This window comes from Apteryx mantelli, chromosome 4 (genome assembly GCF_036417845.1).
Source record: "Apteryx mantelli isolate bAptMan1 chromosome 4, bAptMan1.hap1, whole genome shotgun sequence".
Classification (NCBI taxonomy): Eukaryota; Metazoa; Chordata; class Aves; order Apterygiformes; family Apterygidae; genus Apteryx; species Apteryx mantelli.
In genome coordinates this window covers 70357581-70371058 of record NC_089981.1, presented here as the reverse complement: position 1 = coordinate 70371058, position 13478 = coordinate 70357581, and the positions used below count along the sequence as shown (strand labels likewise).

The following is a 13478-nucleotide window of genomic DNA, read 5'->3' as shown; positions in this document are numbered from 1 at the left end:
ACGTTTTCAGGAGATAACTTAGAAACTTTCATTTAGAAGTTTACTTTCCCTATTTTTAAAGAAAAGTAGAGAATCTTTATTGTGCTTAGTGATCATATTGTTATAATATAGAACATGTATATGTTAATTTACAAGTACTAGGAAATATTGTTTAACAGAACTTACCAGGTACAAAACAAAAACACTGGGAGGAGGAAAAAAAGGTGATTCAATAATTTACGTGAAAGAACACATATGGTAAAAATTACAGAAAAGCTTCAGGAAAGAAATAGACTTTTAAAAATGGATTGTTAAAAAGGAAAGAGAGGTCTGCTGCAGAGAAAAGATGGAGTGGCTATTAAAGCATGAGGGCTGACATAAAGCTAAGCTAAAAGTCTGACAAGAATGAAAGGCAGAGTAATAGATGTTGGGAATGTATCAGTCAAGAGTTAGAATAGATGAGAGGATGCTAGGAGTCAGTGATGACAGGGCAGGAGAACCTACCTGGAGGGTACCTGGGGAGACTGGGAGTTTCACATCAAATATAACACCTGGAAAGTCATGTTTGAGAGAGAGTTGTCATGAAGTTGGGTGTTGGGATTGCTGACAGAAATCAGATGTATTCCCTGCTTCTTGTATTGGCCTACACTTGTGTAGAAGATGAGGGCAGCCCAGCCCATGCTTGGTTTGCTTTTCTTCCTCTTGTCCCAAAGTTGGGAGCATCCTTTTTCGTGTTCACGAAATAAGGCACAGGATGCTCTGGCTGTGCGCTAGGTCCAGGCTATATCTGAAAGAGAAAATCAGCTGTCTTGCTTCTCAGTCTTGATCTGCCCGTGAATTTCTTCTCACTGGAGACCTCTGGGAGGAAAAAAGATCTGTAACTGAGGATCTTTAAAAATGAAATCTGTCAGTACATTCCCGCCAAACTCCTTTCCAGAAAAACTGAAGGAATGTATTTGAATGCTGTTATCTTTTAAAGTTTGTCTTGGACTAAGACAACCTTTAGTGCAAGTCCACATTGGACTCCTTTTCTTACCTGCTTTGCTCTGGTAGTTGTCCCCAAACTTTGACTTTGCTGCCAGTGTATATTAGAAGTCTGTTCTTCAAGAGTAAGAATTTTGGACTAGCAAGAAACAACTGTTAGACTACAATTCTTTGTGAAATGATGAAAGTCTTACTCTGTATTCCAATTAATGCTCTCTAATTTCTGTTCTTAATAAAATTTGCACTTAATTATGAATGAAGTGTGAAATTCAGTATGAAGTATGAGAGTTACTTTTCTTCCATTCCTTGGGTTTTCAGTCTTTTTAACTTTAAATTATTATTTTTATACATTTTTCTGAGAAGGGTTTGCTTAATCTAGCCCATATTTTATTGTAAAATACTGTGAAAAGACACATTATGTTAACTGTCCAGTGTAAAACAGTTTTATGTTTAGATCTGGATTTGGATTTTCTGTTGTATCTCAAATGTTATAAAATCTAGGCTTATGGTGTTGAGCTAAATATTTCAATATCTTTCCTTTCTTTCAAATATTTACTACTTGCCCTCTCTAACAAAATAGCCATTTTTATTGAACTTGATCATGTTTGGATGTCTGCATCCTGCATCCAACAGACTTTTTTTTAGCCAGACAGGCATTTTTCATCATGTTTTTCTTTTGGAAATTTTTATTTCCTAGGTCTGTATAAACTTTCAGGGATAGAGGAAGTAACCGAAGTATCTCAGAACACAGTTTGTAGTTACACTGAAATTTGCATCATAATATGTACAAATGTTTGAAATTTGTTTGAGATTTATGATATGACTTACATTTGCAAATTGTACTAAAATTGAGCAGGGAAAATGGGAGAATGTAAGAAAGCTCAGAAAATGGGGATATGTAACAAAGCTCAGAAAATTGTATTTTATTTAAGTAACAGAAATAATACAGAAATATATAGTGTATAAGCAAATCAAGTAGTCTGTTGGACATAGAGTGCTTATTCTGCATCAAATCATTACTCAAATGCAGAGATGTAATTAAAGGATAAAGTACTTCTTTTAGAAAGGGAATATGAAAGACAGCTGAACTGCTGCTTTATTTTATATTAGCTTGTCATCCTGCCCACTGGATTAAATCACCTGGATTTCACTGGAGCTTGCTATAGAAATTATTTTTAAATGAATTTTTCCTCTCAAGGGGCAGTTATTTTGTACATGTAGAATTAATAACCATTGCACCTGCAAATTACTAGAAATAATTTCATAGCTTTGATAAATAAATTTTATTTTTGTTTTTACATTTCTTTGTTTTTATACAGTTAAACATTGTCTGAAAGATGTATGCTGTCTATGATATAAAATTGTGTACAGCAAAGATGATGAGGTATTTATCAAGCATATCTATTTGAGATTTCTTAAATCTGGGCTATTCAGAACAGTGGAACATCTTATGCTAACATTCATGCCTTTGCATGGTGATAGTTTACTTACAACTGGGTGTTCTTCGGTAATTTTTTCTGTTGACGTAAGAACTGAGTGGGCAAGGGTATCTGGGGTTCTTTGCACACTATTGCAAGAATAAGAAAAGAAAGGGTCTACTGAAGAAATGTGGGAAGAGGGAAAGATGATCTCAGGTATTTAGATTAATCAGGTAAGCCTTTAAATTTTATCCAACAGTAGTTGCTACAGAGAAGGTGGAAGTACCTTAAGAATATGCCATGAAAAAGCTAAGAGTATTAGATCAATGGTCATGTTCATTAAAGAACAAGATTCTGCATTAACCTTATGGATTGTTGAAGAACTGTCAGAAAATGTACCACATTTAACATGTACCACATCTGAAATCAAAGTTTTTTTTTCCCTCTGACAGAGGCATCTCTTTTAAAGATAAATGCAAATGCCAGTTAAACAGGACGGTGCTATAAGTTTTTCATTTGCAGTAACAGGTTAGAAAGTACTATGTTAGTATGGAATGGGTGACAGACAGCCTTCTCTTATTCACAGTTCTTTATTTCAGACCACCAGTTAGTAGGGCATTGCCACAGCCTGAGAAACTTCAGACAAATAATGTTGGGAAAAAAAAGAGACCTATAGAGGTAAGAAAAAATACACTGATTTCTCCTCCTCTCTTCCCTCTCTTTTATTTTAAAACTTTGTTCAAAATTCACTCTTGTTAACACTTGTAAAAGAAGAATTTATTCTTGATGACTTCTGGCGCCCGGCATCGTTTTTTTCAGTACATGGCCAATGCCCAATGCAAATAGATAGATATACTCAGTTTTGATTAATCTGAAATGAAAATTTTGTGAAATGAAATTAAAATGAAATGAAATGAACACTTGCAGTTTTTCATAGCAGCTGAAGTATTCTCTGGGACTTGAAACAAAATGTTTGGTGTAGTATAATAAATGGCGTTTTGCCATAAGTGTTCTAGAAGTTTTAGGTGGTAATTCTTTCTTAATTGCCAGCTGATACTAAATTAGTGACCAACATTTATCGTTATTTGTTTCTTAGTATCTTTTGTAGCAAAAGAGCCGTGTTCTCCTTGGCTCATTGTAGTGTGTGTGTGTGTGTGTGTGTGTGTGTGTGTGCATGCACATATAAATATTCTACAGAATCCACCAAAAAGAGGTGGTAGGATGAAGGGACTGTTTACAGCAAGGATGGGAAACAGTGTAAGCTGACACAACAAGCAGTACCTCAGTTTCCATCAGTTTGAGGCATCGTTAGAGCTCCTCTTCCTGTACTGCATAAGGACAAAATAAAGTCCTGGAAAAGAATATGAAGTTCATAATTTCTTTAAGTTTTTGAGTATCTAATAGATTTAAATATCTTTTTTTAGGACCTAATTTTGGAGCTGGTATTTGGGTACCGAGGCAAGGACTGCAGGAACAACGTGCACTATTTGAATGATGGTGCTGATGTAATTTATCATACTGCATCTATTGGGATCTTGTATAATGTGGCAACAGGTAGGGGAAAAGCTACTTGAGACAAATGTTTCTTCTCACACATTGAAATATGGTTCTTATAATAACTGTTATGTTTTAAATCTTACAAAATTATGTGAAAAAAAAATATTTGTTTCCTGTTAAAATTCAGGCTGTAGAGATGACTTATAATATCTGCATAGGCCAAACTAGATATATTTAAATCTCTGACTGAATTTTGAAGGCAGTAAGGATTTAATTAATTTGCTATTAGCTTTCTGAAACTCAAAGCTTGTTGAAAACGATCACAGAAATTAAAACAGCTGAACAAGGTGGCCGTTGTACTTAATTTAGAGAATTAGAACAAAAGAGTTAAATAATTATTTTTCACTTTATTTGTTTTACTTTTCAGTCCTCCGTACCACGTCCATTCACTCACTGTAGCCAGTTTAGTTTAAATGACTTGGAACTTTTAGAGAGTAACACAGTGCCATTTGTTTCTGTGGTGTTTTAGCAGCTGGTAGTTCAAATTTGGGAGGTGTCACTCTGAAGTCCCCATATATCAGAATCATTGCAGTATCCTGTTATAGTGTCTGTCACATTTTTGCTTATGTATAAGAAAACTTCCACCTCTTGGATACTTAACATAGCAGTTAAATGTGTGAAGGTCTTACCAATAATTCTGCAACATTATCTCTGGTTTTCTAATGGAGGAGATTGATGCAGAAAAGTTCACGGAATAGTTCAGAGTTATTGCATGTTGTGTGTTAAAATAAAGATTAAAAAAAAACCCAACAGATTCCTGTTCTCCAGTTTTAAGCTCCAAAGTGTAACATCACCATAATGTTGTTTTCTATTAAATATTATAAAGTTTTCAAGCATTAATCATTCCACGTGCGTGCAAACAAAAGTTGGATTTTCTTTTTTTTTAGGCTCTCAGTCCTTTTACCAGGAACACAATGATGATATTCTGTGCCTCACTGTAAATCAGCACCCCAAGTTTACCAACATAGTGGCAACTGGCCAAGTAGGTATGTTTGTATTTTTTGTAAAAAGAAATTAACATAAGAGCATGCAATTAGGGCCTTGTGAGTTCATGATAAATCACAAAAATATTTGATTATGCTATCTCCGTTTGTATGAGTGTTACTCAGTTACCTGTCCTCTTTATATGTTTTTTTCAGTGTAATTTAATAAAGTTAAACCAAAAACAATGAGGCGTGTAAGAAGATGAAGCTTATCTTTTGTTTGGAACATTATCAAAAATATTTTTTAGAAGTTATAAGCCCCATGTAATTAATCTGTTTTTAACTATCAACTTCTATTAGGACAATCATAGGCCTTCCAAAGAAGGTTAATTAAGCTATCCCTCATCTCTCTCTGGACTCAAAAGAGAATTCTTAAAATAGTTGTCAGTTTATGTAGGTTTATCCCATCAGGCAGGTTTATAATACCTACTTAGTGTTTTGATAATACATAGTTTTAATATTCTAGGAAGAACTAAAGCCCTAATGTTTTTTTCCCTATAGATAAATTTAGATTTTTTGAGAAAACAAATATGTTTCATAGTAACATTAAAATTGATCTATGAACTTGCAAAAATAATAAATGCCCTGTGCATCTGCATAGCTGAATTAATACTGCTGTTTCTATAGTTCTATCAAATAGTGTAATTATCTGTAGTCCTACAAACCAAGTGCAGTTTTCATACCTTCAGTTCTTCCTGAGCAGATTCAAGAACACACTGTCTTGCTTAGTGCATATAACACAAAAAATCTTGTTTTAGACAGAACAGCTTTTTAATTTTTTCTGTAGATTTTTTTTTTTAGGTGTTTCATCTAAATATGGTCAGTTTGGCAGATTTTATTACCTACTTCCCTGTGATTTTTGGATTTCTAACTGCATGTTTCATTAAAATTGACTCATTGATAGCAGTATATTATATACAAGAATGATATTCACCGTCACTGCCTAGATAAAATAGCATCATTTCTTGGTGAGCTTCTTGCCTCACATCAATTTAAAGAAATCGTTAATGTATAATGGAAATTATTTAAGGGGGGGAGAAAAATCTGGAGATTTTTACTTATGGTTTAATTGCAAAGAATATTTGCAGGAAAATACTTTTTGTTGTCTTGAGGTTATTCATTTGCTTTTTCAGTGTGTTTCTTAATCTGGCCCTGTTTGCCTTTCCATAGGCTAGAATATATGGGAAGAATGTAGTCATAATGTGAAAACTGGTTCTTTGCATGGATCGTTTTCTTCAGTGTTTGTCTTACCGAAGAAGACACATGGGACCCTTAATGCTTGTTTAGTTCCAAATCATTCCTGCATCAATTAACTGTAGAACAATTTCAGCTGTTTCATAGCCTGGATTAAGGAATACAGAGCAGGAACAGATGACACTTAAAACTATTAAAAAATTTATTTCAAAGGGGAAAAATCTGAAAAATGAGCTGGAAACAAAATATTTTCCAACAAGACTTGTTTTAAAATTCTGAACAGACATTAAGGAGTACATACTTAATATACTTAACTGCTTCTACTTTTCCTACTGATATTACTGACACAAACATAGCTTCACCATCATGATTTAAATCTTCAGAAGATGAACAGAAATGTTATTTTAAAGTATTTTTCAAGTATAATGCCATTATATAGAATCTCAGTAATATTTCCCAAAACCTGAATCTTTATAATCCTGATTTCTTACCCCCACCACAGAATAATATTGAGAGTGCTTGCCACTTGTCAGGATCAGACTCAAACATGGCTTCTTAGCAGAATAGCAATTGGCATTTTTTTCACTTAATTTGTTTAAAATTTCAGTAAAATATAAAATATGGGGGTGTTTTTTAGTTTGGCAAAGACAGACCTAACATACACCAAAATGACATTTTTGTGTTGTAATTCAAAATGGAAATTAAAAGATATTCATTTTACTAATTTATGTTTCTGACGTGACTACCATTTATGCTTAGTCATCAGTAATTGTTCATCTTTAGCGCTAAAAGCAGTATTGGTGCTGCTGCAATACAAAGAGATGACATCAAGGTGTGTGCAAAGACATTACACTAAATATGGCATATATTCTTTAAAACTTATCTTATTTCTGGTCTAATTATTTTTCTGCTGCTTTTCCATTACAGGAGACTCAGCAGATATGTCAGGTAAGGGAAATAAAATTTTAACATCTTCAGGTGTAGTTAGCCTATCTAGTAGCTGTCTACAACTTTATAGAGCAATAAGTTATATGAATTCATTTCTAGTTTATTAAAACCCTATATCAGTCATATTACTGTCAGCACTGAACATAAACCACAACAGCTCAGCAAATTGTAAATATAGAAACAATTAAAATGTTAGAACACATTTAAAAAATACTTTTGTTGTAACATATTCCCTTCTTGCTGCCCAATGATGTGAGTTCTAATACATATTGCTACTGTAGCATACCTATATATACTTCTACATTTTATAGACATGTTGGGGCTGACGATTAACATTTGTTTTAGATACTCAATTGAGTATAATTTTTAATATGTATTTTTAAAGTAAATTCCATTGAGGAGGCCTAGGTGACTGAGTGAATAAAACAATCACCTTTCACATTTATGTATGATCGTCATGCACTTATTACCACTGATCCAAAATGCTTGTTATGATGTCAGTTTAATTTTTTTATGTATCATTTTGGGTCTTTGACAGTCTTGACTGAGCTATTTTTATTAGTATGTTGTTTTTCAACAGTAATCTTAAAAATTCATCGCCATCATGTGTGAATGAGTTCATTGTTGGGCAGACATAATTGTCTTGTGACACATCTTCGAAGAGATGCATAAATGTGTGTTCATATGTACCTAGAGAGTATAATAATCTTCATGTGGATCTAAAACTTGTTCTGCGAAGAACAGATGTACATTGTCATTTTTAATATATATGTTGACATCTTTCAAATATGCCAAATTGTGCTTGCTCTAAGGATGGGAGGAAGAATATAGGTACCTTTTCCCATGCTTTTAACCTGTATAAAAGAGGCAGTGATGATATGATTGTTTATATGAAAGAGCCTCTCTAGTCCTGCATATAATGCCTGGACACTTTTCCTTTCTCACTTGCCTTCTTCCTATCGCAAATTTAGTTTGAGCTTGCATATATTCACTGCCTGAAGTCAGCACTCTGTTTTTTTGTTCTTTATGGAACCATTAGTCTGGAATCCAAGCTGCTGCCTGCCTTCATTATAAAGTTGCAGATAGTTTCACTTCAAATTGATTGATGAATATTTGACAGCCTTCTTACCAAATTTCACTTTTCTAGTTCCAGTTTCTGTTGTCTATAGTGATGCAGGGGTTTTCGAAGCAGAAATGTTTGTTATAGACTGGAATGGCCAATGAAGTTTCATAATGACTTGGTATAGGTCTGATTCATCTTAGTAAAGATATTTTTTTGTCCTGCTCTCCCATGGTAGCTTTTTTTCAAATTCTCCCAAAAGGCAATGACATCTTAGAGAATATTTCTTGTGAGAGCAGGCACTGAGCAGCTGGAGTACTCCATAAGCATGATACAAGGTCAGGATAGGCACTTTCAGAACACAGTCAAGTAGCAGGAATCAAGAGTCCACATCCTCTGTCCTGACAGAGAGATCTTGCTCTGATATACTTCCTCAGTTCTTATTCATGAAATCAAGGTGAAGGTTTTCATCTGCCACCTGACAGAAAATTTCAGTTGAGGTTATGTGGGAGGTCCACAGACCAAGGGCAGTACGTAGTTTTACGAAAGAGAATGTCGAAGAAAAAAAACTGTTCAGAGCCCATAATAAAACTTTCCATTTCCTCAACTTCCCACAAGGACAACAAGGAGCTTGTTGAAAATTTTGAGGAATGCTGGATGTTGCCAACCCATGCCATTTCTGCTTAATGACATGTCTATACTTTGCTGTAGCATGTCTCAAAAAAGTGACGATAAAGGGATTTTGATGCCATGTGAGAAAATTCTGATGGGAAATGGAAGAAGTTAGATTGTTCTAAAGACTGTTTTGGAACAGCTGTGGTATTATGCACTAGGACCTAGATTCATGTGGCTGATATTTTACCTAAGTTCCTGTGCCTGCTGTTTCCTATTATTAGATGGGTGCCTTTGAAGGACTAGATTTAGTTGATTAGAAACACAAAGCATAGAGCTGAAACAGAATTTGGTTTATATGAATTTGGGTCTAAGACAATAACCAGTAACCTCCAGGCTCTGCTGTCAGAGTCACTGAAGAAGTATGTAAAGTGCGAGATACACTCTTACTGTGCTGGAGTTGCCCTAGGTGTTTTTCAGAGATTGTAAACTGTATTTAGATTGTAAGATCTCTGGAGAAGGTGTTGCATCTGAAAAACCTAGATGTCATCATAATAGAAATAATCATGTACATTAGTAGCATGGAAAGTTAGTCCTTACTGCAAAGAGCTTTTAGTCTAAACAATACAAACTAAATTAAATACCCTAGTTCTTCTACATCAATAAGCAAGCTGATTATTCAGCTGCCGTTTTCCTGAGAGAGCATGCATTTTGGACAGATGGCTGTTTTATAGAAAAGGAGATTTTGGTCTTGCACTGTAAACTAATTTTTCTGTAGCTATCAGTTGTCTGAAAGCCCCACGTAGAAATTACATTCTTGATGATATACTCACTATTTGTGAAAGTTTTTGAGTTAGCATGCTGAACTAAGTTTTACAGGGGGGAAAAACAGAAGACAACAGCTTGTTTGTAGAGCTTTTGCTGTGCTTCAGAAGTCCAGTAACAAGTTAAGCAAAGTTTACATCTCTAGTTAGTGTTACGAAACCAGTGAGTTCTCAGTCCTGACTTAATGATCCTGTTTGCTGTAAATTGGTTTCCAAAGGAAGGCCAAAATCTCTGCTTTTTCTTTTCTTTCTGTTTTTCTCCTTACCAGAACAATTTTATTTGTCTATTATTAAAAAATCTTAATTGCTTCAGTAAACAAAATCTTTAGGCGATTCCAAAACATATACTAATAAATTGTTTTTATATTTGTGTAGCTACAGCCCCTTCTATCCATGTGTGGGATGCAATGAACAAGCAGACGTTATCGGTACTGCGGTGCTACCATTCAAAGGGAGTTTGCTCAGTCAGCTTCAGTGCCACTGGCAAACTACTACTCTCTGTAGGGCTGGATCCTGAACATACCATTACCATTTGGAAATGGCAGGAAGGTAGGAAAGTGATTGCTTTTGTAGAATGCGTTTATATTGTTACAGGCATGCTGGGTTGAGTCGAGGCCAATTGTAACATAAAAATATCAGCTGATAGAAAATAATTACAATAAATGCTGTGTCGTATGCACCGAACAAGAAAAGGTAAGTTAAATGTACTTATCCATTCTAATAATTGCTAAATATATCCCCTTCGGAACTTTTGGGTAAAGATCAAGGTGCTTCCTTGATATCCAGTTAGAATAATGAAAAAAAATCCTGTTCTTCATTCAGTTTCTTATTGCAGTCATTACTTTGCTGCAAAGTAAAAACTGTTTATAAATATTTTTGCTCCCAGAAGAAATTCCCTAGTCTGATTACTATGTTGTTGTACTCCTAAAATCATCCCAAAATGTTGTAATTTGCAAAAATATGATGTCGGTACAACTGCCCTATGCCACTATGTAATTTGTGTCTTAAACTATACTACAGATTGGCTAAAGGGATTTGGTCAGCTCCTTTCTTCATCTCCTTTCTGTCTAACAAAACCATGCCTAGACTGTGAAGTTGCTTCTCCAGGCTTAGGGGTTTATTTCCTCTCCATTTGGAGATTTCTGCTGATCAACTAATATCTCTCAGGTATATAAAGATCAGCTACTGAGTTATTAAAAATGATCCTTTGCAGTTTGTGTCTGCTAGATCCTGTTTGGCTGAGTGCAGTGTCAAATGTGTGTTTATAGAGTCTTAGATTGTATGGAGGTTCTGTGGTGAAAGCCTGCGGTGCAATTCACTGCCATTTCAGTCTGAACATCTCTGGGCTCGCCCTTAAGAGTTCATACAGCCTCAGCATGGCAGTTAAGTGATACATGCCCTGGAAAGGGCAAAGTACCTTAGGAAGCCTCCTAATGTAATGTTTTTTCAGGTAATAAAAGTCTCAAAGAATCTTTCTTTGGGTCAAAATGCCTGATTTTTGACACCGCTGCAAAGACTGGAAAAGCACTATCTTTGAATCTAAGACCATATGTAACAAAGTCAGTTTCTTCATTTTCTGCAGAAATAAATAAAACAACTTTGAACAAAATTTACAGCAGTCATCCATTAGTCTCATGCAATTTAGACTCATCCAGAGTTCAGAATTTTCAGAGGAATGTTAGGAATATAATAGGAGTTGGATACGTGCTTGGATTTCGACTCCTAACTCTCTCGGGCTCTTGAGGAAATTGAAAATTATAAGCAGACAGCATCTTCATTAGGCACCACCCTTGGATACTGGGTATTATTAGACAATTTTTGTTTCATCTGCATCTTAATCCAAATTTTTTCCACTCTGGGTACATAGCTTGAAAATATTTTTAGTTTTCAAGAATTTAAAATGTTGCAGAACATGTTCGAGGCTCACATTAGGAATAGTTTGTGCTTTTTGTGGCCTGTCTGGTCTTGGATGATTCATCATTCTCCAAAATAACTTTTTTTAATTATAAACACATATTTTCTTGGTGAATTCAAAATGTCCATTTTCTTTCTGTCAGGTGCCAAAATTGCCAGCCGAGCTGGTCATAACCAGCGTATATTTGTAGCAGAATTCAGACCAGACTCAGATACCCAGTTTGTTTCCGTGGGAGTAAAACACGTGAGGTTCTGGACACTGGCTGGAAGAGCTCTTCTCAGTAAAAAAGGGCTGCTGAGTTCCATAGAAGATGCCCGAATGCAGACGATGCTATCTGCAGCTTTTGGAGCTGTATGTACTATAACAAACTATTTAAAAATGCATGTGTACAAAAATGTCTTGACTCTTCTGCCTTTTTTCAGTTCAAGTGAGACTTTTCCAGCCTGCTGATGAGTATGTCAATTGTTTTAAGCTCAGTTTAGCGTTTCTAATACTTGCCTGTTAGTTAGAACTAATATCAGCTTTCTTTAGAACAGAAAAGAAAAAAAAGATTATGAATTAATATGTTTTCAGAAGAAGCAAATAGAGGTGCTTTGGGATGATTATTTGCTGGTTGGCATTTAATCCAGATAAAACAATGCTGACTGAAGACTGCAGGAACCAAGCAGAAGAAATGAGGCTAATCTTATGCCCACCTGGGAGTGATTTATGTTATAATCTGTATGCGTTACTACTCATGGGTGATCCGAGAGCACCACCATCCAGGGGCATTCATTAATATTTATGGCTGTTAGACGACTGCTTTAGGGTTTGGTATTGTTTTATTTTTGACAGGTGCGGGCCTTGTTGCTAAGTTTTGTATCTTTGCCATTTCAAGTCTTGCTCTGTATGAGCAGCGCTCTTATCTTCAGCTGGGCCGAAAGCCACAGCCTTCTTATGAAAGGGTGCTTCTCATTCATTGCATCTGTTTCTGTTCTGCTTTCTGAACTGCCAGCTGGGTCCAGACTGAATTTTTACTATTGATTTTTGAATTTTTGAAACTGTCAATGTCCTGAGGTTTCACTGTTTCTAAGACTCCCTCTTTCCACAGTGGCATCTCTTTAGCTACCTCTGATTTAAGAGAGGGCAACATCCTCTTTCTAGGAAAGACCTTTGGCTGTGAAAAGAAAACCTGGTTAGTTGATTAGAGTACGGTCTAAGGAACATGTATTTGTTGAATGTTGATATTTGATGAGGAGAAAAAGACATGAGGTTTGTGTTTTGTTGGCCATTTAGTTTTGTCTCTGTCTTGTGTTGCATATTTCAGGATTGCTTAGAGGAGTGGGTATCAGGACTCAATGATTCATTCTACCTTTAGTGAAGTGGAGACAAATTTATAATCAAATAAATATTACAAGGCAAAAAGATAGCTTCCAAAAGATAGGTGTTAGAGAAGCACAGCCCAGGCATTCATCTGTGGTTTGGGAAGCCTCTGTGAACTTTCTCATGAAGGGACAGACTTTTAGCAGGAAGATGAGGCTGTATGCTGAATGCCTTGGGGTGTGGTATTAGGGCATCCAAGATTGTTTGAGGATACAAAGCTGCAGGGATTTTGTGAAAAGGTGTGCAGAGAGACTGAAGCCATAGCTGGTGTGTTCCCCATGCTGCCTGTAGGGAGCAGTTCCAGGAGTGCACTTCTTCCTTGGTTTTGTATCAGAAGGAGCTAGTTTGAGGAATCCAAAACAGGGCTTGGAAACAGCTTAGAAGTTATGCCATGAGGATGATCAGAGGATCTTCTCCCAGGTTCACTTCAAGTTCTCTTTTATTTACTTATTTATTAGGGGCATCATCTTCACACCCATCCCCCCACCCATCCACCCCTTTAAATAAGGATGTAGAACAGCAACACACCCAGTCAAGGAAAGTGTTCTTGCCAGATCTATACATGAATATCTGTACTGTAAAATACTACACATAATATTGAACTTGAGGGATTCTTCACTTAAGTTAAGAAAACAGTTTAAG

At 35.6% G+C, this 13478-nt stretch overlaps 1 protein-coding gene across 1 annotated transcript in view; it reads left to right on the top strand.

The window, feature by feature from the left end:
- EML5 (EMAP like 5) overlaps positions 1-13478 on the top strand; it is a 128206-nt gene that overhangs the window by 102701 nt on the left and 12027 nt on the right. The window contains exons 30-35 of the mRNA XM_067295610.1: positions 2981-3059; positions 3806-3935; positions 4826-4924; positions 7043-7063; positions 9935-10108; positions 11617-11825. Coding sequence (XP_067151711.1) covers positions 2981-3059; positions 3806-3935; positions 4826-4924; positions 7043-7063; positions 9935-10108; positions 11617-11825 — 712 coding nt within the window. The remainder of the gene's footprint in view (positions 1-2980; positions 3060-3805; positions 3936-4825; positions 4925-7042; positions 7064-9934; positions 10109-11616; positions 11826-13478) is intronic.